The sequence below is a fragment of the Phyllobates terribilis genome, unplaced genomic scaffold, assembly GCF_046119375.1.
Source record: "Phyllobates terribilis strain yellow unplaced genomic scaffold, ASM4611937v1 Scaffold_8__6_contigs__length_399053987, whole genome shotgun sequence".
Lineage (NCBI taxonomy): Eukaryota > Metazoa > Chordata > Amphibia > Anura > Dendrobatidae > Phyllobates > Phyllobates terribilis.
This window is the reverse complement of record NW_027362768.1, coordinates 152,442,781-152,458,524: the sequence shown is the minus strand read 5'-3', so window position 1 is coordinate 152,458,524 and position 15,744 is coordinate 152,442,781. Positions and strand designations below refer to the sequence as shown.

The window sequence follows — 15,744 nt, the reverse complement described above, 5'->3', positions numbered from 1 at the left end:
GCTGAGGTAGGGAGAGATTTGCTTGTTTATTAGGTATTGTAGGTAGAAAACAAGTATATTACACATATCCATCTCATTAAACAGTCCTTCTGAGGACTAATCCATCTGCAGAGATATCAGGCAGGCAGGGTGTATAGGCAGGCAGTGTATATAACAGACTGCAATGCATATAGCTCAAGAGGCTCCATTCCAGTTCTGTCTGCTGCTGCTGCTGTTAGATATTTCTAGACATAGGCCCAGGTCTCAGGGCCAGGAATAATTTTTTTTGGATCTTAATCCTCATTATTTGCTTAAAAAGCAATCCAGAGAACACCGTTTTTCTGCGCCATTTGCTTGTTGGCACTGCAGAATACAGCCAGGTCCTTTCCATATTACAGCGCGAAAAATCCAGCTATTTAAAACTGTGGTTTCTCGGTCACACGGATCACATATACGTTTTCTGAAAATTCTGTGGGTTCAGGTGGTGGAACCTCTGTGCTTTGATGCAAGGAGGGACCAGAGGGGCGTAAGTAAGTGCCTACTCGGACCGACCCAGGTCACACGATGGCTTAGTCGACTCAGGTGCCACTCTGGCTCCGACCTTGTGTGAGAGCAGGTGACTCCCACGGGTCAGATGACAGGAGCTGACCAGTACAGCGGATGAGCACGGCTGGTAGGCTGGCGGGTGATCCGGGTAGTCAGGCAGGTGGGTACGGCGGATAGCCAGACAGGTACTCTGGGTAAACGAGCAGGCGGACATGGCTGGTAACTTGGCAGGTGCTCTGGGTAGGCAGGCAGGCGGGCACGGCAGGTAACTTGGCAGGTGCACCGGGTAGGCAGGCTGGCGGGCACGGCAGGTAATCTGGCAGGTACTCCGGGTAGGCAGGCTGGTGGACACGGCAGATAGGCAGACTGGCGGGCACAGCTGATAGACAGACTGGCGAGCAGGACTGTTAGACAGACTGGCAGACAGGACTCTTAGACAGACTTGCGGGCAGGACTGTTAGACAGACTGGTGGGCAAGAAACCTGAGGAGGTGAGGGCTGAGGAGAGTGTTAGCACACAAACAAACAACCTTGCACAGGCACCTCCATTTTGGAGGAGGTGCTTAATATAGGGGCAGTCCTCCGGCCATTGGCTGGGGACTCTTTAGGATGGTGCGAGCGGCCTTTTTAAGAGGGAGGGAGCGCACGCTCCTGTGCCCTAAGCACAGTGCCCGGGAAGCTGCGTGCAGTGCGCGCCTTAGCAGCAGGAGAGCAGGAAGACGCCGGACCGGGACCGCGGCGGTGAGGGGAACGGCGTCTCTGCAGGCACGGCAGGTAATCTGGCAGGTGCTCCGGGTAGGCAGGCTGGTGGACACGGCAGATAGGCAGACTGGCGGGCACAGCTGATAGACAGACTGGCAGACAGGACTCTTAGACAGACTTGCGGGCAGGACTGTTAGACAGACTGGCGGGCAAGGAACCTGAGGAGGTGAGGGCTGAGGAGAGTGTTAGCACACAAACAAACAACCTGGCACAGGCACCTCCATTTTTGAGGAGGTGCTTAATATAGGGGCAGTCCTCCAGCCATTGGCCGGGGACTCTTTAGGACGGCGCGAGCGGCCCTTTTAAGAGGGAGGGAGCGCACGCGCGTGTGCCCTAAGCACAGTGCCCGGGAAGCTGCACGCAGTGCGCGCCTTAGCAGCAGGAGAGCAGGAAGACGCCGGACCGGGACCGCGGCGGTGAGGGGAACGGCTTCTCTGCCCGGCAGGAGGCAGAGACGCCGATGCTACAGTATCCCCCCTTTACGCCCCCTCTTCTTTAAGCCAGCGAGAAATTTTTCTAGAAGATGAGGAGCAAGAATGTTCTCCCTGGGCGACCAAGACCTCTCCTCAAGACCAAACCCCTTCCAATCCACAAGAAAGAAAGTCTTTCCTCTTACCCACTTGGTGGCCAAAATGTTTTTTACCTCAAAGACGTCCTCAGCGGAGACTGGAGCTGGAGTGGTATCTGGATCTTCAGAGAAAGAATTAAGGACAACCGGTTTGAGGAGAGACACATGAAAGGAGTTGGGAATCCGTAAGGAGGCCGGGAGTTTCAGCTTGTAAGCCACCGGATTAATTTGGTTCAGAACCTCGAATGGACCGATGAACCGCGGATGCAACTTGTAAGAAGGTATTTTGAGACGAACATATTTGGAAGAAAGCCAGACCTTGTCTCACGGACGGATCAGAGGTGGATCCAGACGATTCTTATCAGCATGCTTCTTCAGTCACTCCGAGGACTGAAGAAGTGCGGATCTAGTGTCTTCCCAAATTGCAGAGAATTCACTAACGACAGACTCCGTGGCAGGATTGTCCACTGAAGAGGAGACTGGAGACGGAATATGGGGGTGTCGACCATAGACCACAAAAAACTGAGTTTTAGCTGAAAACTCGCTCTCATGATTGTTATAGGAAAACTCGACCCAGGGCAGGAGCTAAACCCAATCGCTATGGTGAGCATTGACAAAGTGTCAAAGAAAACTGGTGAGGATTTGATTGATGCGTTACACTTGGCCTTTGGACTGAGGATGATAGGCTGAAGAAAAATCCAGGGTGACATCCAGCAACTTGCACGTGGCTCTCCAGAATCGCAAAGTGAATTGAACTCTGCGATCCGAGACAATGTGGAGGGGTAAGCCGTGAAGACGGAAGATGTGATAGATGAAGTCCTTAGCCAGCACCGGTGCAAACGGAAGACTAGGCAGGGGAATGAAGTGAGCCATGCTAGAAAAGAGGTCGGTGACCACCCAAATGACAGTACAACCGGAAGAAACAGGGAGATCCGTGATGAAGTCCATTGCAATATGTTGCCACAGAGCGGAAGGCACAGGAAGAGGAAGGAGACGGCTGGCAGGGAGGTGCCTGGGAATCTTGTTACAGGCACAAGAGGAACAAGCCGCGACAAATTCAGCAACATCCTTGCGCAGGGTGGGCCACCAATAATGTCGGGCAATGAGCAGAAAAGTCCTCCTATGTCGGGCGTGACCAGCAAGTTTGGACGAATGACCCCACAGTAAACCCTTCTTCCGATCCTGAACCGCTACAAAGGTCTTACCGGGAGGTAGATGAGACAGGTCAAACGGAGAAACAGTCATTATTTTGGAGGGGTCAATGATATGTAGAGGCTCCTCCTCATGGTCGGTAGACAAAAATGAACGGGATAGAGCGTCGGCTTTAATGTTCTTGTCTGCCGGGCGGTAGTGGAGAGTAAAGCAGAATCGAGCAAAGAATATTGACCATCTGGCCTGACGCGGGTTTAGTCTTTGGGCATTCTGCAAATAAGCGAGGTTTTTATGGTCAGTGTAGATGATCACCAGGTGCAGAGCTCCCTCCAGCAGGTAGCGCCAATTTGATGGCCAGCAGCTCTCGATTTCCTGTGGAGTAGTTGCGCTCGGACGAGGAGAAGAGCTTGGAGAAGAAGCCGCAGGTTACCATTCTCCCGGACGAGGAATTCTGGGTGAGCACTGCTCCGGCCCCGGAGGAGGAGGCATCAACCTCCAGGAAGAACTGCTTGTTACAATCTGGACGGTGTAGCACTGGAGAGGAAGAGAAGACTTGTTTAAGGGAGACGAAGGCTTTCTCCGCCTCGGAAGACCACTCCCTGGGATTTGCTCTTTTACGAGTGAGAGCAGAGATGGGAGCAGTCCGGGAGGAAAAATGAGGAATGAAGAGGCGGTAATAGATTGCGAAACCCAGAGACTGTTGAATCGCCTTCAATCCCTCCGGTCGGAGCTACTTTAAGACGGCAGACACCTTCTCGGGATCCATCCACAGACCGGACTTAGAAATGATAAAACCAAGAAACGGAAAGGAGGTCTGCTCAAAGAGGCATTTCTCGTATTTAGCATACAGGCGATTCTTCCGTAGCCTCAGTAGAACCTGACGAACATCCCTCCTTTGTGAGGGCAGATCCCGGGATAACACCAAGCTGTCGTCCAGGTACACCACCACGCAGTAATACAGGAGATCTCGGAAGATGCCGTTAACTAGCTCCTGGAAGACGGCTGGGGCATTACAGAGACCGAAGGGCATCACGCGGTATTCGTAGTGACCATCCCAGGTGTTGAATGCCGTCTTCCACTCGTCTCCCTGACGAATCCGGACGAGATTGTACTCCCCCCAAAGATCGAGCTTGGTGAAGATCTTCGCGCCTTTTAGGCAGTCAAACAACTCCGATGAGATGAGAGGCAATGGGTACTTATTTTTGATGGTAATCTGGTTTAGACCCCTATAGTCAATACAAGGACGAAGCGAGCCGTCGTTCTTCTTGACAAAGAAGAATCCTGCTCCAGCTGGAGAGGTTGATTTCCGGTTAAATCCCCTAGCAAGATTCTCCTCAATGTATTCAGACATAGCACGGGTCTCGGCCAACGACAAGGGGTAGATTCGCCCGCGAGGAGGTGAAGCACCAGGTATTAGGTCGATGAGGCAATCATACGGCCTATGAGGTGGTAGTATCTCAGCCTCCTTTTTGTCAAAGACGTCCACATAGGACCAGTAGGGTGCTGGCAGGCCAGGTAGGTTAGCCGGCGTAGACGGGGGTCGAACAGGACGAACCGGAACCAGACAGGACTCATGGCATTCCTGACCCCAACGGAGCACTTCACCAGATCTCCAATTCAGGACGGGCTCATGTCTCTGTAACCAGGGCAGGCCAAGCAAGAGGGGATGAGAGAGACCAGGCAGCACATAAAAGGAGATCTTCTCCGAGTGCAGCATTCCCACCTGAAGAGTTACAGGCTCAGTGACAAGCAAGATGGTTTCTGGGAGAAGCTTCCCATCCACTGAGGAAACCACCAGAGGTTCAGCCAGACGTATGGTAGGAATCTGATAACGCTCCACAGCGGCCTGTTGAATGAGATTCCCTGCGGCTCCGGAATCCAGATAGGCAGTCTCGAAGAAGCTGGTCTCACCACTGGTGACAGAAACGGACAAGGACGGAGAGGAAGAACTCTTGACTTGGCTTGGTCAATTTGCATTGGCTCTGGCGAATATACCGAGGGGATTGCTGGTTGCGAGACAGACCTTTGGAAGGTTGGAGCAAGACGCAGAGGTCTTCTCTCCCAGTTCGTCTCCTTAGCACGTTCCAGAAAGCAGATGTCGATCCGGGTAGCTAAAGACTCCAGGTCATCCAGGGTAGGAGGCATGCCTCGGCCGGCTAGCTCATCCTTGATCCGTCCGGAAAGACCCTCCCAAAAGGTGGACACCAGTGCCTCATTATTCCAGGCCAGTTCAGATGCGAGGGTGCGGAAATGCACGGCATACTGTCCCACAGAGAGACACACTTGACGGAGTCGGAGAAGATCTTCGAACAGGTTCATCGAACACCTTCCGGAAAGTCGCGAGGAAGGCCTGGAGATCGGACACCAGAGGATCCACTCTCTCCCACAGAGGGTTAAGCCACGCCAACGCCTCTCTGGTGAGGTGAGACATGAGGAATGCCACCTTGGCCCGGTCGGAGATGAACTGGTGTGCCAGAAGTTCAAAGTGTAGCGTGCACTGATTAATGAAGCCCTGACATAGAACAGGGTCACCATCAAAACGTGGAGGCGCAGAAAGCCGGGTGCCACAGCGCCACTGGGTTGAGGTGCCGCCGAAGTGGGTGCCGCTTGATTAGAGACGGACACAGCGTGTCCAGGCGGGAGTTGACTGTCCGCAGATAGGACAGGATAGTCTCCTGTTGGGATCTCTGACGAGAGACCTCCTGGTACAAGTCAGAGAGCGAAGGAGCCTGGGAACCACCGGATTCCATGGCCAGTGCAAATTGTTACGGGTCCGGGTGGTGGAACCTCTGTGATTTGATGCAAGGAGGGACCAGAGGGGCACAACTAAGCGCCTACTCGGACCGACCCAGGTCACACGGCGGCTTAGTCGACTCCGTGAACCAAGGAGGGACCAGGCAGGTGAACCAGGTGCCACTCTGGGACTGATCTTGTGTGAGAGCAGGTGACTCCCACCGGTCAGATGACAGGAGCTGACCGGTACAGCGGATGAGCTTGGCTGGTAGGCAGGCAGGTGATCTGGGTAGTCAAGCAGGCGGGTATGGTGGATAGCCAGACAGGTACTCTGGGTAAGTGAGCAGGCGGACACGGCTGGTAACTTGGCAGGTGCTCCGGGCAGGCAGGCGGGCACGGCAGGTAACTTGGCAGATGCACCGGGTAGGCAGGCTGGTGGGCACGGCAGGTAATCTGGCAGGTGCTCCGGGTAGGCAGGCGGGCGGGCACGGCAGATAGGCAGACTGGCGCGCGGCCCCTTTAAGAAGGAGGGAGCGTGCGCGCGCTCTAAGCACAGTGGCCGGAAAGCCGCGCGCAGTGCGCACCTTAGCAGCGGGAGAGCAGGAAGACACCAGACGGGGACCGTGGCAGTGAGGGGAACGGCATCTCTGCCCGGCAGGAGGCAGAGACGCCGATGCTACATTCTGCCATTTCTAGCCTCCATTAAAAAAATTTTTTAGTGTGTTAGCGAAGTTTTTGACACCGGTTTGCTGTTCAAAATATTTACCTACAGGCCAGGTATTTAAAACTGGTTTCTCCATCACAAGGATCACATATAACTTAGCTCCAAATTCAGCCATTTTTAGTGAGCGTGGAAGACATTGTCCTCCAATTAAAATGGGCAAGGCGCGTGGCAAGGGACAGGGAACTGGACATGATGGCGATGGTGATGGTGCATGCAGAGGCCGAGGCCGTGGGGAAGCTGAAATTGTGCCAAAACAAACACGCACATCTTCTCGCCTGACCTTCTTGTCCCAATTCCTAGGGGATCGCAGCACACCACAATTGAACCCAGAGCAGTGTCAAAAGGTTGTTGGTTGGATAGCAGATAATGCTTCCAGTCACTTTGCCGCCACCACCACCCTGTCTTCCACACAGTCAATTCTCAGTAGCCGTGAGTCTGGACTGCATATTCCTCACCCTGATCCTCCTTCCTCCCACCATGCCGAGTGCCCGGAGACAATTGATCCCACACTTAGACACTCCGAAGAGCTGTTCACTTTTCCATTTAAAGATTTGGGCCTCTTGCCCAGTCCACTTGAAGCGGGGCAAGAGGAGATCGCATGTAGCGATGCCCAAATATTTGAGCAGCCACAGTCACACCAAGGCGACGGTGGGAAAGTGTCACAAGAGGTGGACGATGATGAGACACAACTGCCAGAAAGTCAGGAGGAGGACCAGGGTGCGGAAGTGGAAGATGAGGTGGTGGATGATATAGTAACTGACCTAACCTGGCAGGAAGACATGCAGAGCGAGGACAGCAGCACACAGGGTGAGGGAGGCAGAGCATTCCAACAGGCAGAAGAAGCAGTGTGGTGGCCGCAGACAGATGGCAGGCAACCGTTCCCATTAACACCAACACAAAGGAAGTTGCCAGTATAACTGTTAGGTCTTCCCGAGTCTGGTTGTTTTTTAAAGACTCTGCCGATAACCCCAAAAAGGCGATTTGCACCACCTGCCAGGCCAGCATCAGCAGGGGTGGCAAAATTAGCAGCCTGAACACCACCAGCAAAGCACCCGACTTTGTGGGCCAAACCCCAGGGTGCAGGAACAGTGTCTGCGGGTGGCACCACTGCTTTTACTGCTGTTGTGCATGCAAGCCAATCCCCTGTCCATGAAGCATGCGAAGATGCCTCCTGCCCTGCACCTGTCTTTGCACACTCTCAAGTAGCAGCATCAGGAAGCAAGTCCACATCCTTGTCCCAGCGCAGCGTTCAGTTGTCCATACCCCAGTCCTTGGAACGCAAGCGCAAATACGCAGCCAATGCCCCACAGATCACACTACTAAATTCCCACATTTGTCGACTGCTTGCGCTTGAAATGTTGCCTTTTAGGCTCGTGGAGACGGAAGCCTCATTGCTCGGTCCCCAGCCGCCACTATTTTTCCCGGTGTGCCGTCCCCGCAATACATAAGCACGTGCCCCAAAACATTAGCCATGCCCTCAACAACGCAGTTACCGGGAAAGTCCACCTAACCACAGACACGTGGACAAGTGCTTGTGGGCAGGGACGGGCATTTCGCTGATGGCACACTGGGTTAACATAGTGGAAGCCGGGGCCCAGTCGGACCTTGAGACAGAGCGCGTCCTCCCGACGCCAAGGATTGCGGGCCCTAGGTCAATCAGGGTTGCCCCACAGTCTACAGCTCCTGCACCTCATCCTCCTCAGCCTCTTCCTCCTCTTCAGCCTCCATCTCCGAAATGACCACATCAGTCACAAGCTGGAAGCACTGCAGCACTGCCTCGGCCAAGCGGCAACAGGCTGTGCTGAAGCTAATATGCTTAGGTGACAAACCGCACAATGCTGAAGAGTTGTGGACAACTCTGAAAGAGCATGCAGATCTGTGGCTCACATCGCTGAACCTATAGCCAGGCATGGTCGTGTGTGACAATGCCCGGTACCTGGTTGCGGCTCTGAGGTGAGGCGAGCTCACACACATACCATGCCTGGCCCATGTGCTTAACCTCATGGTTCAGCGGTTTCTCAAATCCTACCCGGAGCTGCCGGATCTGCTTGTTAAAGTACGCCGTCTGTGTGCCCATTTTAGAAAGTCACCTACAGCTTCCGCCGCCCTTGCCATGTTTCAGCAGCGTTTGCAGCTTTCGGCTCAGAGACTGGTGTGTGTGATGTCCCCACGCATTGGAACTCTACACTGCAGATGTTGGGAAGGATTTGTGAGCAGAAGAAGGCAGTTGTTGAGTACAAGCATCAATAAGGCCATTGGTATTCAGTTCAGACTTCACACATAAGACCTCAGGAGTGGACATGGATGTCAGACATATGTACCATCCTCCAAAACTTTGAGGACTCCACCAAGATGGTGAGCGGCGATGATGCCATAATTAGTGTCACCATCCGGCTTCTCTGTCTTCTGAAATGCTCTCTGCTCACAATCAAAGAGGATGCATTGCAGGCGGAGCACAATGAGATGGAGCAAGGAACCATAGAGGGTGATTACACACAGCCCAGCCTCATCTCATCCCAACGTGGATTGGGTGACAATGAGGAAGAGGAGGAGGAAGAACAGGAGCTAGTTTCATGCGCTATAGATGGTACTACCTGCACAGCTGTCATACCGTCTGTTCACTGTGGATGGCCTGAGGACAGAGAAGAGGTGAAGGAGACCATGGTCAGTCGTCCTCTTGGTGAGGACATAGAAGTCTTGCCTGTTAGCAGTCTGGAATGCATGTCTGAGTTTCTGTTGCGCTGCCTTTCCCATGACCCTCGTGTTCTCCAAATTTTGGGTGACAGTCATTACTGGTTGTTTACACTTCTAGACCCATGCTACAAGGAGCACTTTCTATCTCTTATTCCTGAGGCGGACAGGTCTACAAAAATGGGGCTGTACCAGAAGGCCCTTGTTGAGGAACTATTAAAAAAATTCCCATCTGAAAATTCTGGTGGCAGAGGTCACAGTTAGTTGGACAACCAAGGAGTACAGGCGAGAGACACAACTCCAATCCAGCAGAGACAGGGGAACACTGTCAAAGTTCTGAGAGAATTTTCTCAGCCCCTCCCATCGCACAGGCCCTGAGGTGCGGGGTACTCTCACAAGGAGTGCAAAGTTTGGGAAGATGCTGAGGGAGTACCTTGCCAACCGTACCAATGTCCTCCGTGATTCCTCTGTGCCTTATAATTATTGGGTATCCAAGCTGGACTTGTGGAATCAACTGGCTCTCTTCGCCTTGAAGTTCCTGGCCTGCCCTGCCACTAGCGTTTTATCAGAGCGGGTTTTTAGTGCCGTTGGTGGAATTATAACTGATAAGCGCATTCGCCTGACAAATGAAAATGCTGACAGGCTGATTCTTATAAAAATGAACAAGGGCGGTATTGGGCCAGACTTCTCAACAACACCGAATGATAGCAGCGTAACATAAACTCAAATCCAGTGTCCTTTCTTGGGAGGTGTATTCCCATGCACCTCTTCACACCCACACATGGGTATACGCTTCCTGATTTTGGCTATTTGCTCTTGTCCTCCTCCTTCTCCTCATCCTCATCCTCCACCACCATATCAACAGGGTGACCATGGTCCGTGATGCAACACCCACATAATTTTTTTAAAGGGTGTTTATGATGCCTGTGAAAAAAATGTTTTATACAGTTTGTTCATGTACACCCCCCAGGGGTAAATGTTCATCAGCCCATACACTTTGTGCATGGGCATTACAAGTACAGGAGACCCGCTCCCTTCTAATGGGAACATTTTTTATGAGGCCCTCCTCCACGTCTTTTCCAAGGGGCATTGGAGTGCCTCCCAATTTTTGGCAACCCTTGCATTCACTTCATAATCCAACACAATGGGAGACCCACTTCCTAATAATGGGAACATTTTTTATGAGGCCCTCCTCCACGTCTCTTGCAAGGGGCATTGGAGTGCCTCTAAATTTTTGGCAACCCTTGCATTCATTGCATAGGTAAACACAATGGGAGACCCACTTCCTAATAATGGGAACATTGTTTTCAGGAGGCCCTCCTCTAAGTCTCTTCAAAGGGGTATTGGGGTGCGTCCAAATTTTCTAAGGGGTATTGGGGTGCGTCAAAATTTTGGGCAGCCCTGCCAATCACTGCATACGCAATAACAGTGTAGGAGACCCACTCTTTAGTAATAGGAACAACAAAGCATAGCCGGCTGATTGCTCTCTAAGAATAGTAAAGGCCGCCTGATGGCCCTATAAAAATAGGCTTTGTGACTTTCAGAGTCCCTCCTTCATAAATGAAACAGGATGTGTCTGATGATATCTCACACACCCCATGGCCAGATAAGGTTGTGAAATGTTAAAATGACATTTCCCGGTGAATGCATTGGTCACGGTTGAAAGCAATGCAGGAGTGCAGAACACATCAAAAAAGCTAAGTGTGAACATAGCCCAAGGTGTGGACGAGTATTTTTGGTTTTGGTTATTTATTTTGCCTTATATACAAGTCATTAACCTGGAAAGGATGTTCCTTAACATATTTTCCAAGAAAATTCATTTTGTTTTCGTTTTTGTATGTTTTATTGTGAGTCCGTAAAAGTGGCATAATACCTCTGTCAACATTCTTCACAGCAGTGACCTGGGAGTTAGAAATGCTTCCAGGAGTCTTCCCCATGCTGTTTCCATGTCATTTGAGCACTGTTCCCATCGATTTGGGCAATTTTTAGGCCCTTTGCAGACCGCCGGGGGGAGCTGCCTGAAAAATGCTCGAGTATCCCATAGACTTACATTGGGCTTGTTGCTCACGTCGAGCACTCGAGCATTCCAATGTGCTCGACCCGAGCATTTAGCACCCGAGCATTTTAATGCTCGCCCATCACTATTTAGCTCTCATTGAGGGTTCCTTGCTTCGACAAATCCAAGAGCTGCATACTGGGTGGAGCAGTGCCCGCACAGGATGGCATGGACAATCACAGTCGATGTAACAGGCCAGAAACAAGTCTCAATACAGCTTCTGGGCCCTCTGTGACCATCCAACAGGGATGTCTCCTATAAATCATATATCCAGACACAAGAGTCGCCTCCTCCCAGTACAGACTGTACTCCCAGTAAACTCTCGTCAAACCAGTCCCTCCCATCTCAGTATCCACCAGTGTCCAAACACTAATCCTTACTGGCATGTTTGAGTCCATCAAAAAATTTGCGGAAGAATCTGGATGTGCTATCTGTTGTCGAGCGAAGCTTTTTTCCAATGCTTTTTAAAGCGTTCAGAGCACCTGGAAAACAACAGAGAATAATAGCATCACATTTCTTTCTCATATGACCAGAGATTGGCAAAAAGTTCTTTGTCTGCTTTTTAAACCCTTCCCGACTTAAGACACAAAAATTATGTTCTATGTGGAGTTAACACACATGCCCCGACTCTTCTCCCACCCCCTTGACATGATAGTGGGGTGCCTATGGGTTGTCATGGCTGAAGGCCCCCATCACTGTCATCTTAGTCCTCTCAAGAAGCCCTTATGGGATTTAGAAGAGAACATAATTTTCTCTATGTACTGCAAAAGTTTGATATTGTAGTATAAACAGAAAGGTTCAAGTCCCCTAAGGGGACAAAAATAGAGAATAATAAAGATATATATATTTTTAAATAAAAATAAAAATGTAAAAATTTAAATCACTCTTTTTAAAAATAAGGAAATAAAATAAATTAAACGTAAACCTATCAAAATAGAAAATGATTTAACCCATTCAGTAAAACGCCGCAAAGAGAAAAAAAATCAAAATGTCAGATTTGCCATTTGTTGGTTGCTTCATTTCCCTAAAAATGCAGTAAAACGCTATCAAAAAATCATATGTACCCCAGAATTGTATGAATAACAACATAAGCTCGCCGTACAAAAAACAACACATGTGGCCTCACATAGCTCTATCGACGCGAATATAAAAAAGTTATGGATCACGGATAATGGCGACACAAACTACATTTTTGGGATTTTACAAATTTACAATTTTTTTTACCACTTAAATTGAAAATAAACTGCCTATATAAGTTTGGTATAACCATAATAGTACCAGCCCGGAGACTCATGATGCCAGGATGGCAGTGAACGCCATAAAAAATAAATTTTAAATTTTTTTTTACCTTGTACCATTTTTTACCCTTTTACCTCAGTTAGAATATTTTTTCCTGTTTTTCAGTACATTTTATGTTAAAATTTATTAATAGTGCCCTTCAAAACTAATACTACGCAAAATAACAAAACCCCAAATTACATAGTTGATATAAAATAAAAAAGTTATGATTCTTGGAATGAAGGGGAGTAGAAAAAATGGTACAAAAATGAAAATTGGCCACAGCGGGAATGGGGAAAAGAGGTTCTTCAGCAGTTGCGCATTATGAAGTTCTGGTCTTTAACTGTTGCAGAATACCATAGCACACTGCTCAAAAAAAGAAAGGGAACACTTAGGCTGGGTGCCCACGTAGCGTTTTTCAAGCGTTTATGCTGCGGAATTTCCGCAGCATAAACGCTTGTGAAACGCTAGGTAATCCGCACCCCATGGTCCCCAAGGGGATTCCGCATGTTCTATGCACATGCTGCGGATTTTTCCGCAGCGTTTATGGTGCGTACAAAAATCCGCAGCATGTCATTTAATTTTGCGGTAGCGCAGCGGAACTCCCGCCATTGACTTGCATTGAAACGCATAGAAACCGTGACTGTACATTTCTACAAGCGGCTTCTATGCGTCTCTATGTGCGGATGGTACCCAGTTCTGGAGGAGAGGAGACTCTCATCCAGACCTGGGTACCATTGTACCTGTAAAAAAAGAATAAAATAACAAATAAGTTATATTCACCTGTCCGGCGGCTTTTCTCTGAATGCCGGAATCGCTTGAGGACCTGCGGTGACGTCACAGTCATGTGACCGCAGGCCCTTCACCGCTCTGTCTCGCGATATGCCGGCAGCTGGGAACCAGACAGGAACGAGCGCTGCAGCCACGCCGGGGCCTCGGGGGTGAGTATAGCTATATTTGTTTTAATTTTTACGGTTCACACTGTATAAATCCATGCCGGTTGCATGGATTTATATAGTGTGACCTAGTTGTCAAGCACTTTCCAAGTGATGCTATCGCCTGGAAAGCGCTTGTCAATCTGCATGCGGAAACGCATGTGAATCCGCATGTGGATCCGCATGTATTCTGCAGGAAAAACGCATGCACAATCTGCATGCGTTTTTTCTGCCAGGGAGATGCAGAAATGCTGCAGAAATTTTCTGCTTCATTTCTGCATCGTGGGCACATAGCCTTAAACAACAGAATATCACTCCAAGTAAATCAAACTTCTGTGAAATCAAACTGTGCACTTAGGAAGCAACACTGATTGACAATCAATTTCACATGTTGTTGTGCAAATGGAATAGACAATAGATGGAAATTATTGGCAATTATCAAGACACCCTCAATAAAGGAGTTGTTCTGCAGGTGGGGACCACAGACCACACCTCAGTACCAATGCTTTCTGGCTGATGTTTTGGTCACTTTTGAATGTTGGTTGTGCTTTCACACTCGTGGTAGCATGAGACGGACTGTACAACCCACAGAAGTTGCTCAGGTAGTGCAGCTCATCCAGGATGGTACATCAATGCGAGCTGTGGCAAGAAGGTTTGCTGTGTCTGTCAGCGTAATTGTCCAGAGGCTGGAGGCGCTACCAGGAGACGTGGAGGAGGCCGTAGGAGGGCAACAACCCAGCAGCAGGACCGCTACCTCCGCCTTTGTGCAAGGAGGAACAGGAGGAGCACTGCCAGTGCCCTTCAAAATGCCCGCCAGCAGGCCACAAATGTGCATGTGTCTGCCCAAACGGTTAGAAACCGACTCCATGAGGGTGGTATGAGGGCCCGACGTCCACAGATGGGGGTAGTGCTCACAGCCCAACACCATGCAGGACACTTGGCATTTGCCACAGAACACCAGGATTGGCAAAGTCGCCACTGGCGCCCTGTGCTCTTCACAGATGAAAGCAGGTTCACACTGAGCACATGTGACAGGCGTGACAGAGTCTGGAGATGCTGTGGAGAGCAATCTGCTGCCTGCAACATCCTTCAGCATGACTGGTTTGGCAGTGGGTCAGTAATGGTGTGGGGTGACATTTCTTTGGAGGGCCGCACAGCCCTCCATGTGCTCGCGAGAGGTAGCCTGACTGCCATTAGGTACCGAGATGAGATTCTCAGACCCCTTGTGAGACCATATGCTGGTGCGGTTGGCCCTGGGTTCCTCCTAATGCAGGACAATGCCAGACCTCATGTGGCTGGAGTGTGTCAGCAGTTCCTGCAAGATGAAGGCATTGAAGCGATGGACTGGCCCACCGGTTCTCCAGACCTGAATCCGATTGAGCACATCTGGGACATCATGTCTCGCTCCATCCACCAATGTCACGTTGCACCACAGACTCTCCAGGAGTTGGCGGATGCTTTAGTCCAGGTCTGGGAGGAGATCCCACAGGAGACCATCTGCAACCTCATCAGGAGTATGCCCAGGCGTTGTAGGGAGGTTATACAGGCACGTGGAGGCCACACACAATACTGAACCTCATTTTGACTTGTTTTAAGGACATTACATCAAAGTTGGATCAGCCTGTAGTGTGTTTTTCCACTTTCATTTTGGGGGTGACTCAAAATCCAGGCCTTCATTGGTTAATAAATTTGATTTCCATTGATGATTTTTGTGTGATTTTGTTGTCAGCACATTCAACTTTGTACAGAACAAAGTATTCAATGAGAATATTTCATTCATTCAGATCTAGGATGCGTTATTTGAGTGTTCCCTTTATTTTTTTGAACAGTGTATATCTTAGCTGTTGCATATAGTATGTGTTATGGGAATTAAGGGATTTACCGGTACTTGTTACTTACTCATTAGCGGCTTTGTGATCTTGGTTGCCAGCTCTCTGGTCTCGTTTAGAGCTAATTCAGCACCACAAGCCATTGATGCTGTGGAGCGTTGGACATTTTCCACAACATTTGCACCCGGACCTTGCAAGACCAAAGTGAAGGCAATGAAGAGGATCACAGTCTTTGCTTCTCCTGAAATCAAAAGACAAACGTGATATATTATAATGGCCATACATATCCTCCTCAAAATTGAAATTGCCCCGCCAAGACGGAAAAGTCGTGGAGTTATGGAAATCACAGGATGGAGACATGTAACTGATCTGCAAGTGATGGAAATATGGAAACAAAATTTGCATAACATCTGGATTTGTTCAGTCTGGAGTATGAGGACCAGGTGCAGAAATCCCTGCACTTACAGTCTCGGCTGCTATCAATGAGGTCAT

The 15,744-nt window shown here is 49.9% G+C and overlaps 1 protein-coding gene across 1 annotated transcript in view; it reads right to left on the bottom strand.

Annotated features, from left to right (window-relative positions):
• DCST2 (DC-STAMP domain containing 2) overlaps positions 1-15,744 on the bottom strand; it is a 38,448-nt gene that overhangs the window by 19,040 nt on the left and 3,664 nt on the right. Inside the window, exons 3-4 of the mRNA XM_073645246.1 lie at positions 15,323-15,493; positions 11,591-11,692 (exon numbers count right to left, since the gene is read on the bottom strand). Of these exons, the coding sequence (XP_073501347.1) occupies positions 11,591-11,692; positions 15,323-15,493 (273 nt within the window). The remainder of the gene's footprint in view (positions 1-11,590; positions 11,693-15,322; positions 15,494-15,744) is intronic.